This window comes from Diadema antillarum, unplaced genomic scaffold (genome assembly GCF_040938485.1).
Source record: "Diadema antillarum isolate AM-2024a unplaced genomic scaffold, OU_Dant_1.0 seq00000348_RagTag, whole genome shotgun sequence".
Taxonomy (NCBI): domain Eukaryota; kingdom Metazoa; phylum Echinodermata; class Echinoidea; order Diadematoida; family Diadematidae; genus Diadema; species Diadema antillarum.
The window spans coordinates 787,954-813,210 of NW_027271358.1; the positions used below are offsets into that span (position 1 = coordinate 787,954).

General features: G+C 38.5%; 1 protein-coding gene across 1 annotated transcript; it reads right to left on the bottom strand.

The window, feature by feature from the left end:
* Positions 1-335: 335 nt before the first annotated feature.
* LOC139731035 (cysteine--tRNA ligase, cytoplasmic-like) lies at positions 336-24,050 on the bottom strand. The gene is made up of 17 exons (XM_071641916.1): positions 23,862-24,050; positions 18,204-18,381; positions 16,977-17,172; positions 15,986-16,111; positions 14,133-14,273; positions 13,137-13,225; positions 11,566-11,800; positions 10,320-10,448; positions 9,629-9,771; positions 7,905-7,995; positions 6,373-6,473; positions 5,390-5,579; positions 4,170-4,238; positions 3,091-3,172; positions 2,396-2,544; positions 1,416-1,559; positions 336-503 (listed from the first exon to the last, which is right to left on the bottom strand). The coding sequence occupies exons 1-17, from the start codon at positions 23,869-23,871 to the stop codon at positions 336-338; spliced, it is 2,241 nt and encodes a 746-aa protein (XP_071498017.1). The 5' UTR covers positions 23,872-24,050.
* Positions 24,051-25,257: the final 1,207 nt, after the last annotated feature.

Sequence of the window (25,257 nt, forward strand, 5' to 3'; positions counted from 1 at the left end):
TTTCACTTTGTCTTTTTGAACCAAAGCAAAGCATAACATTGCCTTGGAGGTTCTCCCAGTATTAACATGTCAATGGTGCTTTTTTTCAAATCCCACATCAAAATATTCAGCCATGGTTTGCTCACACCAAAGCATAATATCTGAAACCACTTTGAAAGCACTATAAGACTACCAACTTAGATCAGTTCAATCTACATATCATTTCTGAAGATGTGTTGATTTTCTCTATTAAACAGTTGACATGGCAAGGTTAGTACGCAGTGCACAGCATTGAATTTGGTCTGAACTGCAATGGTTGTGACATTTGATTGGGGGTGGGGCTGGGCTGGGTGAACTCATTTGGAGCATCCAGAGGCCCCCGCCCCTTCCCCTGTCCCCTGGACCCCCTGGGTGCTCTGGAGGTATTCGTTGTAGAGTTTCTCCTGGGCCTGGTAGAGCTTGGCTAGTTTCTTGACCTGCTTGTTGCTCAGCTCCTTGCCCTCCTTGTCGTGAGTCGGCATGCCCTGCACCATGGCAACGGGATGAGGTGGTCAAAGGGAAAGATGACAAGATTAGATCCTCGGCTGAGAACCAGAAGGGCTTTATTGCATTTTTTTTTGTAATTGATTTAATGGCATCGTGACTGTAGAGCTCAATCTCCTCTAAATTATGGCATCAAATCAAAGGTGTTTTCATCGTCAGTAAAATGTTACAAATAAGAACTACAAGGGCGCTATTTTATGATTGGAACAAAGCTTTATAAATCCACCTAGTTTTGATTAAATCAACTTTTTATATCACGAAAATTGATTGTTTCATTTTTATTTATGTTCGAATCTTAAAATTGGATAGCGCCCTTTCTCAGCTGACAAGATGCAGATGGAGATCTCTAGCTGATCCCACACACTTTTTGTTGTCTTTGCACTTCTTGCTTGCATGTCACTACTGTGACATTTAATAACAGATGAAGCTCTCTATTTCATGTTTACTGGATGATCCTTGTAAATTGTTTGATAGATTTGTCTACAAACAATTCTTCCATCTCCACTATGCAATACAATGTGTACTAGTACATGCTGATATTGGATGTTCAGTAACATACTTACGCATAAAAATTTGACTTTCTATTGCACACTATCTCTTTAATACTCGTCTCTTACACAGAATGTGTTTGCCCATTCATTATCTGTTTTACCCCCAAAATGCAGCTATCAAGGTATGTCAAAGCAAATGCGATTTAATCTGTTATCACGCTTTGGCTGCCATGTTTTATTGCTCTCCTGAACATTTCACACTTTTGAAACATGAGGTTTCGTTGCCCCTTTGTTTGCCATCAATGATAATAATAATAATAACAAATAACACTATTTACATACAAAGCCCTTAACGTTTCAAACGTTTCTAAGCAAATTACATCAACATCCCTTGGCTCTCACCTTGTCGTCAAACTGTGAGTATTTATCCGTCTCTTTTCTAAACATGTCCTGAGGAGGAATTCTCCGCTGTGCCTCCTTAGCAGCCTGCTTCTCTAGCTCCTTCCTCTTGGCCTCCTCCTTCTTCCTCCTCTTCTCCTCAGCTTGCTGCAGAGGAATAAATAATAATAATAATACATACAATTTCTATAGCGCCGTTCTCCACTTTGATTAAATGCTCAAGGCGCTTTACAATTGTACATCAAAGCAAACAGACTGAAGATACAAGTACATCACAGTAATAGAAGAAGGATGAAGAAGCAGAAAAAAAAAGACATGAAAGTCTGTGTTCAAAAGACACTGGTCTTCAAAATGCACTGCTAAACAGATAGGATTTTAAATTACGATGATTCAAGGTATCGAGAGGACAGCCTTCATTGACTCATCATGTGAGACTCTTTCATCATGTCATACCCTGTCAAAGCTGCTTGCTCTCAGGTTTAGGAATGTGTCATAAATTCACTCCATATCCTCACAGTGTTATACAAAGGAATCATTACATGGTCATCACGTAATCATGTCAAAGTTGCCTGCTCTTAGGCCAAGAAATGTGCTACATATTAGCCCCATATTCTCATGCTGTTATACACAAGGAATGCTCATTATAATGACAACCTAAAAACCATGCGGATTACCATGATACAATTTCTCACTACATCAAGGTACAAAACAAGGAAACATAAAGAGTTATGACCTTTAAAATCACTTTGTTATTTAAGGGGAGGGGGGGGGGGGGGTGGGGGGAGTCTGTTAAAGCTGATCCCTTTATATTCCACTGTACTAACCTGTTGAGGACAAGTCCCAAGTATACTCGCGCAGGGGTCTATGGGAAATGCATTTTATAGCAAAATCAGTCCATCCTCAACGGGTTAAAGATTATTATGATTGACATTTCCATACATACTGAAATGAAAAATTAATTAGGTTTTGGAGTATTGACCAACCTGTCTGGCCAGCTCTCTCTCTTTCATCAGTATATCTCTGTCCACCAGCTTGACCACTGAGTTCTGACCCTCTCGGTCCTCCAGTCGCACCCCAAGGTCAGGCAGGACGTCATCTCTAAGTGCGTCACACAGCTGCAGTATCTCAGTGGCTGTATGGAGAAAAGAGGGCCATGTGTAGTGAGGTATTTATGAATGGAGTAGGAGGTTGAACAGAGTAGAGCATGTCTTGCTATGTCTGTTTCACAATAATGATGATCAATCCAATTCCTATATTCACAACTTTTTATTATGTATTCTCCAAAAATGTAGCAGAAATTCAGGCAACTTTGCACAAAGCTGCTGAATACTGAAAATCATCATGCTGATTCAAATTCTTGCAAAAAAAAAAAAAAAAGGATTCAAGCACACACACACACACAATTATTCACTCATCTTTTTTTTTTTAAATATGGAACTTCATAGCTGAGTATGCAAACTATACTGTCCCAAAGTATGCACTATCACAGCGAATATTAGTGATACAGTAGACATCATGTTTGCAAGAATTAGCATGAACATGGGTATGTGGGACTAATAAAACTATTTATTGTGTAACTCCATAATGCAAAAGTGATGACCCTCTGCAAATAAACATGTATATCATGACCTCAACGGTTAAAAGTTAATGTGCATGTGAGAGACATGAGAAAAATAACCTTGTAGTGTTCTTGCTTTTTGACGGATGGTCTGCCGGAATTCCGCCAAAGCCTTGAGGTAAGGAAGAACAGTCTGCTCCAGCTGAATTGAAGAGAATTGGGTCACAGTTAGGAATTAGTGCTGATATACAGGATTCTCACAAAAGAGCTCAACTATTTTTGTCAGGTACTGAGCCTGAATAGCAGAATATTTTTTTTTTTTGTATCCAAAGAAAAGAGGAGGAATCATAATTTCCACAACAGTTTCCTTCCACTGTTTACTTTTTTCTTTCTCTCTTCCTCTCTCTATTTCTTATACTTACCTTCTACAGCCATTGCCATTTGGAAAGACATGTTGTGCAAAAAAATTGTGCAGTTCAAATAATGCTTGTTTCACTGATAAAGCACAATAAAAAAGAACTCTGGGGCAAATCAAATGGGGAAAAATCACTGACCTCATATAATAGCCCTAGATTAACATCTTTAAATGCATACAGTTCATCAAAAACTTAAGAACTTTGACATCTGACTGTTTACATAACAAGACACCAAAAATTTACATCAAACCTATCAATTCTATCATTTGTGCACACACAAAAAAAAATGTTGAGGCCATTAATGAGACACTAGATACAGTAAACCTCTCATATACTTATTCACTGACTTTGTGTAAACAGACTATTACTTTGACTTATCATCTTTATCAGATATAAAGAAAGGTCTTATCAATGAATTGCCCCATTATAGTATCTAGTTTGCCTTTAATATGTCATGTTTACACAGGAAAGCCTTTTCCGTGTTAGAGCTGTTCTTCCAGGCATAGCCCTGCTGCTTTTACTACCCCATGACTGCCAGGTGCCCCTCTATACACCTGGAGAAAAAGGTGACGTGGTGGGCACAAACATCTTGTCTGTTGATGCTACTTCTGGGTAAGATTTACAGTCATGGTTCAAGAATTAAGAGTCTTAGTCAAGAAACTACTAGGGTGTGAAATTCTGATTAATTCATACAGCAAATAAATTTACACAGTGTGACACATAAAAATGATGCCTCTAGAGATTACATTGTGAAAGAATGAAAATGAAAAAGGGGTGTCTTACATTGGCATTCTGTGCTGCTCCTCCAACAGGAAATCCAATGGGCTCATCGCCTTCTATTGCACCAAATATCTGTCAACACAAAAAAAGAAAAAGAAATGTGAAAGGAAATAGTGTCAAACTGTTGACTTTGGAACCATTTCCATTAACCTGCTCCATGCTGAATTCTGAAATCTCCGTAGAGTTAATACACAGGCTACCAGGTTCCCTTATGGAACGGGTTAACTCATCCCCTGCAAAGTTCCAAAAATCAATATACATTTCCTACATGACACCCACAGTTCCTGTATGGCATGGATACAATTTATTTCAACTTTAATACAATGATGTTATTCAAAATGCAGTCCCACTTTTGCACACATGTATTTGCACTTTTATCAAAATTTGGTGAAATCTGGGAGAATTGTCACCATAATTTCCATCACTAAAATAACTGTACTTATGAAGTCTGAAGTTCAGAATCACATATTTCTTTGACACAGATATAACGTGTGATAGGCAATCCAACAATGTTGTTGTTATTTCATGTACCTGGTATGTTATATTTGTCACTGCTTTGATAGATCTGAGTCATTTATTACTGGTGAATAGCCACATGCCATGCTCTGAATCAATTAGGATCTCATTATAACTTGGCTCATAATCACTGTGAGAGTTGGCTCACTCATTTGAGCTTTATCCCCATCTATCAAAACTACCTCACAAAATGGAGGTTCACATGAACAGTGTTGCAAGCAAACCACTGTTACTACTGCAATAAAAAAGTGTGACACATAAAATGTTTCCAAATCTGTACTCCATGGTTTAAATTGCAAATTTTATGTACAGTTCAATGTACAGTATCCATCCCTCTTTTATCTGGACTTCTCTGTCCAGAAGACAACAAAAAAAAAGAAAAAAGAAAAAAGAAAAGAGTGATTTCAAACTCAATTAAAACTCCTACAGAACTCATCCAAATTAGCAATAATATTTCTAACGTAAGCATGCATGTATTTCAATTAAGATGTTTCAATTTCTTTTACCCTAAGGTCTATAATTTAAAATAGGCTAGCACAGACTACACCACTGTTGCAGTGAACACTATTCTAATACTTCGCTACCATTAGGTTGGTAGCTACATGCACATAAACATTGTTTCTCCCATATCCAGCTGAATTGCTTGTCTCGACGGACACAAATCCTAACATGGCAGGATAACAGAGTTTGCACTGTACTCTACTCACCCTGAGCATCTTTGTGATGTACTTTGCGATGTTGCCTAGCAACAGTGCATCCGGCAGCGCCTTGGCAGACCGCCTCTCTTGGATGTAGACGTTGCACTGTGCTACCACACCCCTCATAGCATCTAGTGCAGACCGTGTGTCGATGGAGTCACATAGAGCTATGTGCACCTTCTCCTGGCACTCAAGGCATCTATGCATGAAGATGATTTTAAAATGGCGACATGATGACACAGAAAATGATGAGACTTACGTGACAAATGGAATGTCCCAACCTCTCATCATAGTGTTACTCTCTCTTTTTGATAGTGGCTGTTACGGGAATCACAATTATCAGATCAATTATTGCAGTAACAATCTATCATTTTCATCATTACTTTTGTTAATGTTACTTCACTTCTGACACATGTACATGAACATAGCACATAATCATATATTAGTGCTACCTGCACTGATGACAAGAAATATGTGAAAGTATTCATAAGAACAAATCGGTAACATATGTATTGTACATCACAAATATGTACTACCAGTATCTTAGTGCAGGTACCATCTTGAAAATTTTAATTTCTCTTCACATTACAAAAAATAAACATTTTACATCGGCATACTGCATTGACATATTAATTATGATGCAAATATCATAAGGGCTATCACGTCTTTGCTGGAATGAATACCTGAAGACAAAAATTGAAGGCAAATCACCAGGAAATATTGTTTTTGCTAAGAAGTCTAATTCAGTACACTGTTGTCTCATGGAACAGAGGTATCTTATTGTAAAGAACGAACACTATTATAACATACTCTTATCACAACAATGCTAAGTTAACTTGCCCAAAAGTCCAAAGTTTCCTTCTATCTTATTGTTTTTCAAACCCTGATACAACAAAATGTTTCAGAAGTGATGAGGAGATTGTTGCCATGTGAGTCTACCGACTGTAATATTATGCAAGTCATTCCTGCATTCTGTAAGTGAGTTTGCTCACTGTTGGTTCAGCTTGAGTTCTGGCTCCGTCCATTTGTGGAATGCATCACAGCCACTGCTTGGAGAGTTGTGAATAATGTCTTTGACATTCAGGAAAAATTCCTAGAGAGACAAAAAGTTGAAAAGATGTGGAAACATGCTATATGACTCCCCTTGCTTAATGACATAAGCAAAGAATTTGTAAAGCAGCTGATGTTCTACAGGAGTAAACAGAAAAGTGAACTTGTGAATAATCAGCATATTGACATCAGTTAATCGTTTCGATCTAAGATAATGTCTACAAGATGAAACACAAATTAAGCAACACATTAAAATAATTTACTTGTCTGAAGGTAACATACACGTATACCTTTTAAATTTCAGGATTTCAGAAAATCTACAGTGCCTAATTTCTTGCTTTAGGACATACATGCCACTCCAGTTTCAAGTCAACTTCAGAAGATAGGATAGCATCAACGAGACAGAGTAGTAAAGTTGCATCTAAATTGGACATAAAGATAAACTGGTTGCAAAATGTAGGAGTTTTCATGAATCACTGAAATTGATTCGGACATTTGATCTACGTTCAGTTTGGAGATAGGTAGGTTATAATGTGCCTTTTTGTTGTTGTAACACGTAGGATGCTGGCGATATGATTTAGCTCATGTACACATGTCACGATTACCGTTACTGAGAGTACAAGTAAAACAATTTACCCATTTAACCTTTGCCTGCTTCTGTAAGATAGTTTTGATAATTGCACTGAAACTAAAGTAAGCTGAACTGAGTGAGAAACTCGGTCAATGTGACTTTTTACTGTCTTGTGAGCTGACCAATGGGAGACTTGAGAAGTGATGACATCATTATCTCATCTAATTTGCATACTCAGTTGCAACTAGTATGCATATCATGTCAAACCATCTGAACCTCGTTGACTTCCTTATTTTATATCACATTTTGATGAGACTTCTACCATCCTGATTGTCATATATTGACTCTATTTACTCTACTGACTACAATGCAGAATGTAGAACTGCTTTTAAGTGAAATCATGTCCTTGTAATTTGAATATGAAGCAATCAGAGAAGAAAAATAAAAGAAAAACAATCTATTTTGACAAATGTAACTGCTCTAAGATCTGGATTAACTGTATGCAGGTTTGAACTACCTCATGTACCCCATGCAAGTCATTTGTTCAAAATATTTCACAATATGTTTCAATGGGTCTAGGGCAATTACCCCCTGGGCAAATACCCTGGATCCTTCCGCTGGCCCTCATCCTAATCCTAATCCTGAACCTAATCTTAACCCTAACCCAAACTCCTAACCCTGAACCTAATCTTAACCCTAACCCAAACTCCTAACCCTAAACCTAACCCTAAACCTAATCCTAACACTGATCTTTACTCTAACCTTAAAACTAATCCTAACACTGATCTTTACTCTTACCTTACCACTAACTAGTATTTAGCCGATGAGTAATTGCCCTCGGGGAGTAATTGCCCGGATAAGGTTTCAATATTTGACATCATTTGGACAGGATGACAAACTCACATTAATCATCTTTTCGTACTGTACAGCGCTCTCCATGGTTGCTGTGGAGTAATCCAGCGTGTCCTTCCATGAGTGTAACAGGAAGACCAACCTGATGAGTGAATAGAATTCAAACTTTAGCTTCAAATTGGTAATGCCTAAATCTCAGATTTAAAATAGTGTCACTGAGCAGCCCCGGAGCTCAATTCGAATGGAAATATAAAACCCTTGAATTGTTCAATACATCTCAGCAACCTTTAACCTTACCAAAACAGTTGAATCTGAGCATCTTCACTTGTGGACAGAGACTAAAAAACACAAAATAACTCACTTTATGCCTCACCTTTCCTTCATTCTCTTGTGGTCTTAAAGGACAAGTCCACCTTCATATACATAAGGATTGAGAGAATGCAGTAATATTAGTAGAACACATCAGTGAAAGTTTGAGGAAAATCCGACAATCCGTTCAAAAGTTACGAATATTTTAAGTATCTGCGCAGTCACTGCTGGAAGAGAAGACTACTACAGTATATGATGTCACATGCGTACAACTACATAATGAAAATAAAAAGAGAATTTCACAAAACTTTACTTTTTGAATAAAGTGCACATTTCTTGGGCTTGCTACTGACGTATGTTAAGGGTAATATTATTCCCCCTGCCTTCTGAAAGAGAGAAGTCGAGTGTTCTATTGTTATGCGAGAAAAATGGAAATATGTTGAATTTTCTTTATTCTTTCTTTATATCGTTGTACTCATGTGACATCACAAGCTATAGTAGTCTTTTCATCCAGCCGTGACTGAGCAGAAACTTAAAAAATTCATAACTTTTGAACTGATTGTCCGATTTTGCTCAAACTCTTACTGATGTGTTCTACTAATATTGCTGCATTCACTCAATCCACATGTCTACGAAGGTGAACTTGTCCTTTAATATTCAGAGTTGAAAGGTGAGGCTTTGGGTACATGTGATCAAACATCATTGTGTCACTGCCATGAACTGGCTTCAGCTCAGTGATAGTGCAACTGCCTGGTAAGCAGTAGGTGAAGTGGGTTCAAATATCACACTAGTGAATAGTGCCTTCCTTTTTATTATTGGTCTTTATAATAAAACAGATAGAACATACAATTTTTTTCGAGGAGAGAAAAAAAAAAAGACAACCTTTGTAACTACACTATATAAAACAATAACAACAACAACAAATAATAATAATAATAATAATTCTGAAAACAAGTTCTATCAAATACTGTTGCTTATTCAATTTTGTAGCACTTGATATCAACATGTCAAGATTAGTGACACAGAAACGCAAAAATATTTCAATAGTTAGTATATTGTATTCTTTGTCGGTCTTGGGTGAACAACACTATTGTAGCTCTGTAGTTTCACTGACTTTATGATTGCAGTGAATGCTAACCCACTTCTGATTACCATGAACTTGCTAACTTTTCAATCACACTGTTCCAGACCAGACACTCTCTCTATAGGATGCTTTGATGAATCGCACAAATTGTTGCTATAGTCTATTACACATAATCAGGCTCACAAAAAAGAATGACTCTATTTCCAGTGATTTTGAGAAAAACTATGATTCTATCACTGGTGCCAATTTTGATCATTGGAACACACATGGATACAATAAATATACAACTTATAAGAGGTATAAACACAGCAAAGAAAAACAATACTGTAAGTATTCTGATGCCATGAAGATATGACGAATATGATAAATCTAAAACTCTTACCTGATTTGTCGGGAGGAATATGTTTCGAGAGCTTGCTTGATCGTGACAAAATTCTTGAGTGATTTGGACATCTTGCAGCCTTGTATGGTCAAGTGGCCAGAATGGAGGAAGTAGCGAACCCAGTGGTCATTTCCATAGTATGCCTAGAAACGGTACATATTATTGACAGTATTATTAGTTTTATTGTCATATGGGTGTAAAATCCACAAAACTGTATGAAAGTTTCCACTATTACAATATTTGCAAAATATGATTTGCAAGACTTTGTTTCTTAAAGCTTATTGAAAGAGTTAGAAAACTCTCAGTATTGCTGGACATTAACATTACTAGTAAATCTCAGATCCAAAGAACAGAGGACATACTAATGCTCCTAAATAGCCTAGTTTACTGAAGATGGTTATTCTGAAGAGTCCAGCAAGAGTATGTCTGGTTTCCAGTCAGAGGAGTAAGCATAAATGTGATACCTGAAATCGCATACACCTCTATTGCAATCACCTAACATCAATTAATGCTCTGAAAGGTCCAGTATCTTCTGTCGCCATGTGCAATTAATGAAGGACATGAAGTTTTAATCCGTTGAAGACAAGTCCCAAGTAAACTTGGACAGGTGTCTACGGGAAATGTGTGTTGTAGCAGAATCAGCTTCTCTTCAACAGCTCAAAGAGTGTTTGCTGGATGTGTCGATGCCTACCTCAGCCTGAGCTAACTCATTGTCATGGTGAGGGAACTTGAGGTCGACGCCCCCTGTGTGGATGTCCATGGATTCCCCTAGAATACTGCTTGCCATCACAGAACATTCTATATGCCAACCTGGTCTCCCCTGGGAATAGACACACACAAGCATGTACATGTAGTAAATTCACACATTCATATCTAAATACATCCACCTATCCATCCATCCATCTGTACATACATAAAAATATAAATGCACAACATACATGTCACATACAAACATTCACACATACATACATACATACACTGTACAGCATACTTACATACAGTGCACATACATGTGTACATTCATACACATATACATACAATTGTACATTTATGCGTACATGGACACGTTTTGCACAGGAGCTATGGTGTGTAGATTACATTGTAAATATTAAACAAACCAATCAGTGCCAACATGAATTTGAATGAGATAAGTTTAAAGGTTACATATTATACATAGGATATTGAAAATAGAAACAGCACAAATTATTACAAAACCACAACACTTGCAGCCATAAAGGTGACAGTAGTAGCAGTGATAACAAAGACTACAATAACAACATCAATACACAATTACATATATTGCTGCACATATGTTCTACAGTATTGAATACTTCAGAAGAAAAATAAATCCTACAGTGCTTCCGAACGCTCTTCTAAAGTACCGTACCATACCATATTGTACTCATGGCAGAGGAGTGCTTGAATGCTCCTAAAGTGTAACATACCATGCCAAACATGGACAGCTTCCCATGTTTTCCAAAAGCGTACCGCACTGTACCATACCATGCCAAAGAGCACTTGAATGCAAAGTGGTCCAAAAGCATACAGTATCAGCTTTTGACATGAGAAGAATGTAATATGCCCAACATCAAAACACAAAGAGTTGATTCTAAAACAAAGTAAAACCTGTATGTAGACTATTCACATGTCACGAGCATGACCCTGTTGATCAACATGGCAGGACCCCCTCTGATTTCAAGTCCACAGATAGCTCATTAGATATGCCATCTCCACAGAGCACTCAAATGCTCTAAATCTTGCATGGTATCGTAAGGTACTGTACAGTTCTGTTCAGTTCACTTTTGAGTGCTCAAACATGGCCTTACATAACTATTTGGGGGAAAATGTACTGTCTAATCTTTTGACAATAAAACAAGAAACTGACAATATGAAAGTGAGTGGTTGTCATGCTTGTGATGTCTTTCTTCTCCTCTTACCATTCCCCATGGTGATTCCCAGGCAGGTTCTCCTGGCTTGGACTTCTTCCAAAGGGCAAAGTCATTGGCTGACTGCTTCTCCTGCAGCTGATCGGGTGAGACGCTGAGGTCCCCTTCCCCTTCGGCAAGGGCATCCTGGTCCCCGTAGGCTTCGGGAACCAGCTTAGCATAGTGGTGGGCATCAGATCCATCAAACTTGGAGGTGGCAAAGTAAACTGATCCATTGGATTCATAGCTGGAGAATGAATTATTCAATGTATGAATTCAGCAACAGCTTAATTTTGATACAAAAGTCAAATATTGGTGTGTGAAACAGAGGAAGACCTAGCTCTTTGCTAAGGGGGACGGTTGACCCAATGACAATTTTGCTGTCACATCTCTCCCCAAATTGGCTGACAAGTAAAAAAAAAAAGTCTTCACATTTTGCTGAAGCATAAAATAATTATGCTAAAAAGCATAATTACACCAACACTGGCAACGTTGGGCTGAGCCCGAGAGAGTGCAAGGAACATACTACGTGGGTCTGGACACATGATGGCGTATTTCTATGCAAATAAAATTTTCATCTGGCAGCCCAAGGGGGGTTAAACCCCCTAAACTGTACCTTCCCCCTCCCTCATAATCTGTCACTGCAAATTTAGACACTGAAATTGCATTTAGCACCTCATGCATGATGACAATACCTCTACACACATGCACACACACAGACATACACAAAGACACAGACACTTTAGACAAACACAGGTATAGACACACAAACAGACACAGGTACAGACACATACATAGCATAGCATTGAAGCAAACATCCACATATTTTCTGAACATTAGTAATGATAGACTATCCATGTAGTGCTTGTATGGGAGCGTATTGTAAGTTGACACTTCCTTTTGAATATAAAATTCTATGGTTGCAGTACAAGAAAATAATTCACCTTTTGCTCTATTCGTACAACAATTGGCTGATCCCATGCACCAGCAATCATGAAGCAAAGTAGTCTACAGTCTTGTGATAAGCAGCTAACATATCATTCTACAAAAATTATAAAGCGTTACTGTTTAACTCGTTGTGTGCCACGACCAAACACCCTACCCAGTCGATGGCTTGCTAACTTTGCATATTTTGTTCAAATGCATGACTGCGCACAACTGATTAAATCACAAGATGCCTCAGAACATTGAAAACATCAAAGCCATAACTTTGTCAAGAATTTACACCCCAGCAAAGCTTACAACTTTCTCTACAACTTTGCTTTACAGCATTTCTAGCATAAATACTTCTGTAATAAGTTACATGGTCTTGCAAAACAGAATGCTTTCTGGAAGTGCTCATGCATTGCAGTCACAGGATAATGTGGTCACAGGGGCTTACACCATGGCACACGAAGAGTTAATGTAAGCTCCATTTCCTGAGTCTCTCAAATCTACCTGTCCCATTTAGTACAGGAGAGCACAAATGCCATGCTTTGCAATGACTTGACATATTATGGCTTCTTATCACAGAAAATTTCTATTTGCCTGTTAAACAAAGATCTCTCAGCTGATTTGGGAAAGGGTACAGGGTTAAAACTTACGCAAATCCACGGTCAATGATTGCTTGGACGTACTGAATGACCTCTGGAACATATTCACTGACCCTCGTCAGGACATCGGCTGGCAACACCTGAAAGTGAAGACAAGAGACAGACAAAGAGAGAGACAGTTGAAGTGTTTCATAAATTAATCCACAGGACAAAGACAAATAAACCATTGGCTATGCATTATACTCTAACCTTATATTCCAGAATTCTTACATCAAGTCCGACTTAGCCAGAGGAACAATTTAACAGAATCAGTGATGTGGCATATCTTCAAAATGCTTTCTGAATTATAGCTGGCTCTGTAGCAAGGGAAATAACATCAGCTGCTAACCATGACAACAAATTACAATGAATGCATAAATACCAATCCTCAGTTCTCTTTGGCCAATTAGAATTGTCTGTAGAGAATGAGAAGGGCATTATGTTGTCTTGAACACTATGGGTTTAATGGAAACTTAACACCCTTATTATTCTCAACTGACGAATTAGCCTATAACTATTACATTAGGAACTGACTGCCAAGATTCACATAAGAAATTTGTTTTGGGGATGAGTTTCTAAAGCTACACTTTCAGACTTCAGTGTGTACCATATTTTCACTGCCTTAAGAGAAGCCCATTTACAACTTACCTGTGATGAATATGCTAGAAATGCAGTACAGTAAAGATGTAAAGCAAATTCTTTACTTTGCTGTGATGTAAATTTTATGACAAAGCTACAGCTATTACACTCTCAATGAACTGTGGAACATTGCAATTTATTGATTGGTTCGTGCACAATCATGCACTGAAGCAAAAATATGTGAAGTCGGCACACTGCAGACTGACATGGGCAGCCATAGGTGGTACACAAAGAGTTAACTTGTATATTCAGCCTTTTTGTTCAAAAGATTCCAATGAAACATTCACTGTTTAGTCTCTTGTACTTCACTCTTCTTGTTCAAGTCAGCATGAAAGCAGAGTCAATTTTCCCTTTAAAGGCATGACTTACATTGAGAGCCTCCATGTCTTTGTGGAATTCAGCCTCCCAGTGCTGAGGCAAAGCTGAGAAGATGGACTTGTCCGAGATCTCCTTTCCTTTCTCAGCGTCCAGCACTTCAGCCAGTGGATCTTTTGCTTCGGCCAGAAGGACCTTGAGGAAGAACATTTTTCAAAGGACATTGCTATAAAAAAGTGGGCCTGTTTTTGTATCGTAAGAGAGGATACATCTTATCAAACCATGTGTAAAATAAGCTTTAGACAAGAAAATTAATGCATGCTCAAACATTGACTATGGAATTACTGATATGCAGCTTATTCATTCAACAAAAATAAAGGCAATAACTTCCAATAGTTCCCCATTTCTGTGTTGGAATTGCCCGTGCAGCATTGAGAATGATAAAAATGATAAAAAATGATTTTAAAAAATGAAATTTTCAGTTTCTCCAAGTAAATCAAGACTGGCTGACTGGCTACAGAAACCAGACAGGTCCTTGTAAATTGAATCTTAAAGAGGCAAGTGAAATAATAATCAATCCTGGATCACATGCTATACTCTCCAAAACCATCTTCATGCAGACAAACCTTGAAGACATCCATAGACAAGCAGCCTCAGTTGAAGCTCACAATAAAAGGCTAGTTTATTAATGTATTCAATTTTACAGATACATTCCTTCCGATGACCTATTAACAAGCCATTCCACCTGTAAAACACACAATGCATTTCCACTCCTGAAATCTACTTGTATGAACAAATTATTACCATGTTGGACAAAGCTTTAGACAAGCTTTTGGGTTGTCAGGAACAATCTTCGACATTGTTGTATGCATACAGTTTGAATGTATTCATGAACTTATTTAGCAGTCAGTCTATTGCAGCTACCACGAGGAGAGCAAGCAGGTAAACCCAAACAAACAGTATTGTAATTATAGCATGGCAACTACAGGTAGGCTGGTTTTGTAATGAAACACATTATACTTCACATCCAGAACACTTGCCAGATATAGCAACAACTCATCTATAGATGCAAACTCTGTATTCAAATCTAAATAAGTGACCCGCTACAACAAAAGGATCCGAAAGTCGGGGGAGGACAATTTTCTGAAAATGGCATGACATTATCCCCCTACTCTTCTACTTTAAGTTCATATGTAGCACAACTCATAAAAGTACTCGGTTGCGGAGATATCGATGATTTTATTAGCGCATGTCAAGTGGTTGTGGAAATCAGAGTTTCGAGAAAAACGCCTTCAAAGTTTTCCTTCCGACGCTATCATGATCAAGGGGAGGCGAGAGAGTTTTCACCGCTTGACAATAGAAGGCATGCTCCTAGCGACCTCCGCGATGTTCATTCAAGCTTAGCATCAGCGGTCTATGCACGACCAATCAGTAATCAGGATGCCACGCACTGACCAATAAGATTACTCCCTCGTTGCTAGGGGCAGAGTCTAGCTGAGGCACTAAATCCGAATCTTCAGACACGTTACTGTGACGTTGAAAGTCGGAAAATCATGGCCCAGAAACACGTTGATTTCTTGCCTTTCCTTTGATCATTTAGCTTCGAAATTTCGGCACATGATAGACAATACATTAGACTACAAAATTATGCAGAAAGCAGAAATCCGATTGTTTTGACCAATTTTGATAATTTGACTTCAACTCAATTTTCTTGGCTCAGCCGTCAGTGACTTTAGGATCCTTTTGTTGTAGTGGGTCACATATATCTAGCACAAATGAGTGAACTGACAAGCTTGTTATAACATACTAAGGGAGAGTGAGCTAGATTTTAATAGACAAATAAATTGGTCTGTAACCCATGACAAGAATGATGCACATCTTCATGACTGACCAGTCAGGCTACATACCTCCTTGTGTGTATTAGATTTCTCTGCCTGACACTTGGTGAATGCATCTTGGACTTTGCCAATGATCCTGGCTAACATCTCCTTCTTCTCAGGGTTTGTCTCCCTCTCCATCTTTTTCTTGTAGGACTGCATGAAAAAAACAACAACAAACAAACAAGGAACATTTTTGAGAGTCTAGCAGTGACTCGTCATAGGGATTCCTATCAGGGGCTGCAGAACCGGGGGGAGCTGGATGGCTGCAACCCCCCCCCCCCCCAAACACGTAAACTCACACACTTTTCAGGTTCATACAAATAAAAATTGAGGAAAAAATGAAAACAAATAATTGGCAAAAGAGGGCGCTGCTCCTGTGGCGACCAGGGATTTTCACTTCTCGTCCTTTTTTCATCAAATGTTATGTTAATTTTCATCTTTGTTCTTTTTTTATGTATATATTGCATTTGTTATGCTTTGACATTCATATGTGAAAATCCCACGATGAGTTTCCTGTAATGCTTTTTATTGGACGAATAAAAATGAATTAAAAAAAAAATTAGAATTAAAAAACACCCATGACTCTCCAAAAGTTCCATCTTTAGAATTGCAACCATTCACCCCTGATACGAGACTTCCAAAGCAGGCTAGTAAACTGAATCACTGCTGCTCATAAATGTACACAGGTTCACTTAAAACAGGCAGGTTTGCCTAAATCAAGCCTACATATTGGAAACAGCAGCTATTTCACAAAGATAGTTTATCAGTCCATGGAATAAGCAAATTTCAACTGTGTTGATGAGCATGATAAATTGCTATGCTAACAAACGTCAAATAATGTACATGCACTGGCACAAAGGTGGGAAAGTATGCCTATTCTGTGCTTGTCTAGTCCCTGGAGTAAATCTAAAACATGGAAGTGATATAAACGACTTGTGTAAATCTGGTTGCAAGAGTTTACATTTTAAGGAGGTAATAGACTCCTACATCAACAAGTTAATACAATCAAGTGCTGTACCTCCATCGCCTTTTCTACATCTGCCAGGACTTGCTCTATGGCCGTTGAATTATTGATGTACTGTGCATACAAATGGTTGGTTCTTGCTCTCTTGATGATCTTGTCGTCAATGTCAGTGATGTTCATGGCGTATGTCACGTCATAGTTGAAGTACTTGGTCATTATCCGACGAAGGATGTCAAAGGAAATGTACGACCTGGGTAAATATGATTGACAGATCATAAGATTGGCAATATAAGTCATTGGCTACAAATAATTCATAACACATTCACCTTTTGATTCTTTTAAAAACACATATATGAAGAAATGCTTTGTTGCAATGACCAGCTTTCGTAGATTAAAAAGCTGTATTTTCTGATATGAGAAATGAGAATGGGATCACTATAGGATTCTATCATACAGTAGTAGTTTGATGACATAAAACCAACAATAAGTTGTTAAAGAATATATTTTGTTTACAAGATTTGAAGAGTGAAGATTCCTGGTTTTAAAGTGAAATGGATAAGAAAATCAAGCAATCTCACTTTTGAGAACAAGGGTCCACTGCAATGCACTGAATGCCCTGTATTGCATATTGTCCCTTGTAAAAGGGATTTTCAGACTTTCATAAAAACTTGACGAAATCATAAACTAGAAATCTTCGATAATTTTGAAGTGCAAATATTCTTTGGACTTCCATGTGCCTCACAGGTGTAAAATAAACAAAGACAATGTGAGACCAAAGAAATATACATCACCAAAAATTGTAACAAAACAACACTTTCACTCACCCTCATACTGTAACTATGCAAAACTTGACATTCAAATAGTTCACAGGAAATACTCTCTCTGGTATCCACGCGAACACACTCCGACCCGAATGCCTACGTCCCTGCGTGGTGAGCAACGCATGCAGTGCCGATGTTTAAGCTCGAGCTGATGAAAAAGCATTAAGATTAGAGCCCTATTTCATGAATTAGCTGGCTATTCTGCAAAATAAGTCCAAGATTTCAGTGGTTTATTTTCCGATCGGAATAACGCGCTATTTCAGTCTTCGTTGCAAAATTAGCGGGCTATTTTCTGATTGGGCTAATTCTTTGGATCAGAAATAGCAGGCTATTCTTCAAGCTTGAGCTGATGAAGACCCACCTTGAGTGAGTTTATTCTGCATTTTGTGATTCAAGGTCACATAATGCTTAGTTGTGTTCTCTCGGAAAAGTCATTTGTTCATTTCATATTGCTCTATACCTTGCATGGCCCATGTGGGCAGCATCATAGACAGTTGGACCGCAGCTATACCAAGAGACCCTCTTTCCATCTTGGGGAACGAACGGTTCCTTCTGTCTGGTCAGGCTGTTAAAGAGGTACAGCTGTGTCTCCTTTGTGGGAGATGGACACTTCCATGGGGGCTGGGACCTTTTCTTTCCTGTGAACAACAATTAAAGCATCAAATTTTAGTGAGGATAGATGTGTGTGTGTGTTTGGTGTATTGTTCGTATTGCACAGCTGCAAGTATACACTTCACAACAACACCTACTCACTAATTAAAGTTGAATATAGAAAAATGAGACATCAGGCACTCCGGGCGTACATTGTAGATACCGTAGGAGGTTTTATTAGAGGCTCTGCACCGAGGCGAGTTGTCGGAGCAAGTAACTGATGGAATTGTGACACTTCTTTGTGCATGATCGCACAAAGAGCAGTATTGGTATTTATACCTTACAGAACAGCAGAGAGGTGACTCACCTCTCTGGTATCAGGCAGGAAAACAAAGGGTTAAAGAAGGTTACAAAGCAGTGGTCAGTGTTGACAAGTGATTACCTTGTTTTATGGGCGGCCTTACACATCTATACAGTGGCAGCCTAAGAAAACGAGTGGATGTCAGGTGGCAGAGAATTTGTTCCACTTAGAATACTTGGAATTGAATCCATCATAACACTGTGGACAGACACACTGGCGAGCAGAGGCTCACAAGTCATCATTAGGGCCTAGAGTAACTGCGTCAGTACGCGGCCGTGCAGCCGTTCGCGGCAGGTACAACATACACGGTAATATACAGCTAAACACAGCATTGCACTGTCACATGCACACTACACATATACTAACACACTAGCAATCAACAAAAACCAACCGATAAAATGGGCACGATCTCTGACGAAAGTGAAATTTTCTCACCTAAATGACAACATATCGCATCCAAAATGAAATTTTCGGTACTTCTTAACATAACAGTTAAGAAACAATGGTCCAAGAAACTGGACTTTTTGTCGTTTTCTCGATGTTCATGGATTTTGAAAACATATCCTCACGTAAAATAGAACTTTCGCGAGCCGATGTGGGCCGCCATTTTTTTCGGAAAGTGGATGTTACCATCGAAAAAAAATGAGAAAAACACGAGAAAGACATCAACAACACCGCCAGAATTGCGATCTTGTTTGCGGCCAATGCATGTGCGCACGCTATTTTCACGTGCTTTCGCAATGGGAATTGGCGCTTACGCAATGTTCGCGAGACATGTGAAGGCGTTCAGCTAAGGATCGCGGAGCACGCGCGTATTGCATAGGGATTGTACATCGTGCCGCAAGCAGAAATACTACGTCGCATATCGCCCTTATCGGCGAAAATTGTGCCGGGTTTTGCCCTGGTAAATCATGAAAACTGCGTTGGTCAATGGTAAATTTCTTTCATGAAAACAATTGCGTTAATGAATAATCTTGTCTATGATATATGAAATGGTTGAAAATAATTTGCCTGATTTGTTCACAAGTTGGAAAAACCCTCAACAATGCTTAAACTGCCGCAAACGGGATATTTTACTCTAGATAGTTTGTTAAAATAATAGCCCTACATTGAGGAGAACCAGCGGAGAGCATCAATGACCCACAGAGAGAGGAGGAGAGAGAGTGGGAAAGACGGAGAGATGGAAGCGGGAAGAGAGAGATTGAGGAGGAGAGAAACAGAGAAGAGTTGAGCTGTGAGTGCTACAAAATAGATATATGTCGTGACAGAGTGACACTTGTGTAAATTTACAGCAGCAGGGCTGTGTAAACTGTCTAACCTTAGTTAGTTCTGAATGCTAAATAATGTAGGCCGATTCTACAAAATCATGGATTTGTATATTATCATTGTATATTGGTGAAGATAAGACACAGCTCCCAGTCCTATGCACAGACACATTTAAACACAGCCCAACCAGACGCCATGCAAAGCTATTTATACAGCGACTGGGCTGTGTATAGTTAGCACGAGTTAGTATAAACATGAATTAGCAGTGATTAGTTAGTCATTTTAATTCATGTATAAATTTATATGACACAGTCCTATGCAAAGTTGCAAAGTGCCAAAGACATGCAACATGTAGAAAAATGAATCATTTGGTAATTCATGTAAGCTACAGACATTACAGTGAGCAAAACTAACAGTAACATGCAATACAGCAAACACTGTGATTCAGCGCCTTCACATTGCATTGTCACTAAGTGACACTGCTAACAGAGTTTTTACAAGTTTAGAGTCTAAAAAGTTTAAATTTAGAATCTAGACCTTGGTCACCTGACCCAGATCTAGATCTAAATTAATATCATAAATATAAGTGAATATAGACTATAGACAGGGCTGCACACTAACCCATTTTTTCTGCCGGTCAAACCTGTCTCTGTCGGACCGGTAAATGTCCCGTTTTACCATTTTTTACCGGTCCGAACAGAAAATTTACCGGTCAACAACGACAACCTAAAAAAAAACATTAAATGACTTGCAAACTTATTTTCTTGTTTTTTATGGACGTACCCCCTCCCCCACCCATGTACATTTTACAGATTAATATTTTTTTGTGGAAAACTTGCTTTATTTATTGCACAAGAAATTTAAAAAGAAAAGAAAGGAAGAAAATAGAATGTTTGTTTGTGAATTAGAGTGTAAAATGATAATGAACAAAATCAGATTGTATCAAATGCGTTTGTGACTTTTTCTAAACATCGGCGCACGAACTTGCTTTGTAACCTGCTCTTGGTGGTCAGTTGGATTGCGACGATTTAATGAATTATTTTAGCTGTGATATTTTCTGATGCACGCGCTACAAGGGGTTCTTTATTTTTCTCCCGATAATCTATTCACATTTGTGCATGCGTTCTTGAAAGGTACACGACATGCAGGGCCGAATTCGCAATCCTTTTTGCGCCCATTTCCACCTCAAATATTAGCGGGATTGTGACGATTTCATAAATTACTTTGGCTGTAATATTTTCTGATGCACGCGCCAAAAGGGGTTGAAAATGTATCCTTTATTTTTTCGCGATAAACTCTTCGAATTTCGTAAGTGCGTTCTTAAAAGATGCACCACATGGCTGAATTCACGATACTTTTTGCGCCTATTTCTACCTCAAATATCAGCGGGATTGTGACGATTTCATAAATTACTTTTCGGCTGTAATCTTTTATGATGCAAGCGCCAAAAGGGGTTGACAATGTGTCCTTTATTATTTCCCGACAAACTCTTCGAATTTCATACGTGCGTTCTTAAAAGATGTTTCACACGGCCGAATTCATGATACTTTTTACGCTTATTTCTACCTCAAATATCAGCGGAATTGTGGCGATTTCATAAATTACTTCGGATGTAACTTTTTGTGATGCACGCACCGGCTACAATAGTTGAAAATGCGTTCTTTATTTTTCTCCCCATAATCTCTTCGCATTCCGTACATGCGTTCTTTAAAGGTATACGACACGGCCGAATTCACGATCCTTTTTGCGCCTATTGTTTCCTCAAACTTCAACGGGATTGCGATGATTTTATGAATTATTATTCGGCTGTAATCTTTATGATGCACGGGCCAAAAGGGGTTGAAAATGTGTCCTCAAATATCAGCGGGATTTCGATGATTTTATGAATTACTTCGGCTGTAATCTTTTGTGATACACGCGCCAAAAGGGGTTGAAAATGTGTCCTGTATTTTTCCCCGATATAAACTCTTCGCATTTCGTAAATGCGTTCTTAAAAGATATACGACACGGCCAAAAATCATAATTCTCTTTGCGCCTATTGTTTCCTCAAACTTCAACGGGATTGCGATGATTTTATGAATTATTATTCGGCTGTAATCTTTGTGATTGCACGGGCCAAAAGGGGTTGAAAATGTGTCCTGTATTTTTCTCCCAATAATCTCTTCGCATTTGGTACATGCGAATACGACACGGCCAAATTCACGATCCTTTTAGCGCCTATTTCTACATCAAATATCAGCCGAATTGAGGCGATTTCATGAATTACTTCGGATGTAATCTTTTGTGATGCACGCACCAGCTATACTGGTTGAAAATGCGTTCTTTATTTTTCTCCCGATAATTTCTTCGCATTTGTGGATGCGTTTGCAAAATTATACACTGCATGCAGGGCGGAATTTGAGATTCTTTTTGCGCTTATTATTGTTTACTCAAATTCCAACGGGATTGCGAAAAATTCATGAATTACTGTTCGGCTGTAACTATATGATGCAAGCGCCAAAAGGGGTGAAAATGTGTCCTTTATTTTTCTCCCGCTAATCTTTTCCCATTTCGTACATGTGTTCTTAAAAGGTATACGACACGGCCAAACTCACGATCCTTTTTGCGCCTTTTTCTACCTCAAATATCAGCGGGATGGTGGCGATTTCATGAATTACTTCAGATGTAATCTTTTGTAATGCACGCACCAGAAGGGTAAAAATGTGTTTTTTTATTTTTCTCCCGATAATCTTGTCGCATTTGTGCATGTGTTTTTGATAACCAACACGGCATGCAGGACTGAATTCAAGATCCTTTTTGCGCCTATTATGTCCTCAAATTTCAACGGGATTGCGTTGATTTCATGAATTGTTATTCGGCTGTTATCTTTTATGATGCACTCACCAAATGTGTCCTTTATTTTTTTTTTTCTCCTCTATAATCTCTTCGCATTTCGTACATAAGCTTTTGAAAGATACGACGCGGCCGGTCAAATTCATAATCCTTTTTGGGACAATTTCTACCTCAAATATGTAAGCGGGACTGCGATGATTTCATGATTTTTTTTTTCTCCCTAGTATTATCTCTTCACATTTTGTGCATGCGTTCTTAAAAAGTACACGGAAGGGCCGATTTCGTGACCCTCTTTGCGCCTTTCTTCATTATGAAACCATTCTGAACGAATGAAAATATTCATCTGTGAAATGACTGTGTAAAACGAAAATAAACGCAACCAGATCCATTTACTGTATCGCTGAATATTGAATGTCTTTTTACTTTTTCTAAAAATCAACACAAGTAAATTAGTTCTAACATAACTGCCACGCTGCTGCGAAGCCGGGATCGGATTGATCTTGTGTTAAAAAATCATGAGTAAAATGACCCAGAAATACGTGCGCTTCTATCAATGCTTCTTGTCTGGCATGACCGCCGATCGCAAGCAAACGAAAAGCAGTTACACTGTACATGCTTTGCATCGTTTGCTTTGCATGTATTGCATTGCATGGCAGTGCGTGAGCAGCGCCAAATGCGCAAGCGAGCGCGAATAACTGGTCGACTGCTAGTGCTCAAAACTAATATAGTGTTTACTGTACAAATGGCACCGGTAGACATAAACGAAAACTTGCGTAAAACTTGTTGAACAGTGCGATATCTTGCATTCTGTTTCTTCCTGATCGGGGCTGCTCTTTTTCTTTCTACTGACCCCACCAATGCTTTTTTTTTTACTGGTCATGTCGGACCGGTAACTTGTGGATTTCCTGAAAAGTTACCGGTCCGACAGTGACTTTTACCGGTCTTTGACCGTCGGACCGGCGCCAGTGTGCAGCCCTGCTATAGAACTCTAATATGACAATGCTGCTGAATACAGTACGCAAGTAATACACAGCTAAACACTAAATACTTCAAGGAAATCAGTCTTACCATCGGACATATTCGCAGATTATAATCCAACTGCTAAGTTTGTGCAAGCGAAAGGTGAGCCGTTTCGATGCCTGTTGAACTTGAATAACAGCAAACTCTATGTACGGGACTGAAGTAAAGAGGGTGTGAGGAACTAAAGACCCAGCTGGCAAACAGGTGCATTCGTTTTACACGTCAGACACTCGTGCAGCTTCTGCTACTGACTGTCGACAGAAGGATGACGAAATCATGTGCAAGCTATGGAACGCCACAGGGATCGAACATAATCACTTTTTTCTCTCTCTCTCTCTCTCTCCCTCTCTTTTAATCCACTGAAACCTTCTTGAATTCCGTTTTTGGGTGTTAATAGCGTTATTCCGAAGGTTCGGTGAAACGAAAGTGAAATAAGGCTCGTTGCTCCGACAGTTTGTTAGTATATCCCGAAACACAATATTAATTCCATAATACCTAGTATAGATGTCGGTCTATCCGAGCGAACATTTGTGCAGTTTACTATTCCAAGTGTTCTTTATAAAAAATCAAAATGTTCCCAAACATTTGGGATATGATATGATCTATGATATCATAGTTGTGTAGATTTTTGTTTCATGTTATACATTGTGTTACCATGGCAACAGCGTTTTCACTGACAAACACAGAAATTACCGATATATCTATTTTTCTCAGATTTTGGGCATAGACAAGAGAAATGATATACAGCTGTATATGTGAATGCCAGTGGGCATTGTATTCGTATTCTCATTCTATGTTGAGTAACATATCATTATGTTCATAAGTTTGTTATTAGTAAGAATATAATAAGATGGTTGCTGGTTGGGTGCATTTCTTCCCGCTTTGGGTGGGGGTAATAACCGTATTTATCACTCTCAGTGAAAGTTTTAATTCTTAATGAAGTTTATGGTTAATTGTTTGGTTATGATAGTTACGTAGGCCCATCACCATGTTATTATTGCTTGTTTGACTAGTAAGCGTGTAATTGTCAGTGTATAGTTATTGTGTGACTGTATGTAGGGGACTCGGTGGAAGAATTGTACCTGTCCACATACAGTGTTTTGTATTTGATGTATATGTCTCTGTCTTGTCAACTGTAATGTTTGTTTGTGCAGGGCCCCCAGTAAGAACAGTACTTGCCTACTGATGGGGCTACCCTGTTGAAAAAAGACTGAATAAATAAATAAAATAAATAAAAACATGAAATAGACCTAAGATTCGATATTCCGAAGGTTCAATAATCTCAAAATGAAAGAGGGTTACTCATTCTGAATATAAGATAAGAAAGTTTATTCATCCGAAAAAAAAAACTACATCAGCAATTAAATCAGGTACTCCAGACCTTATGAATTAGAAGAATTAGAAGCATCTCTAGTTTCCAAATGGCCAACATCAACTATATGAA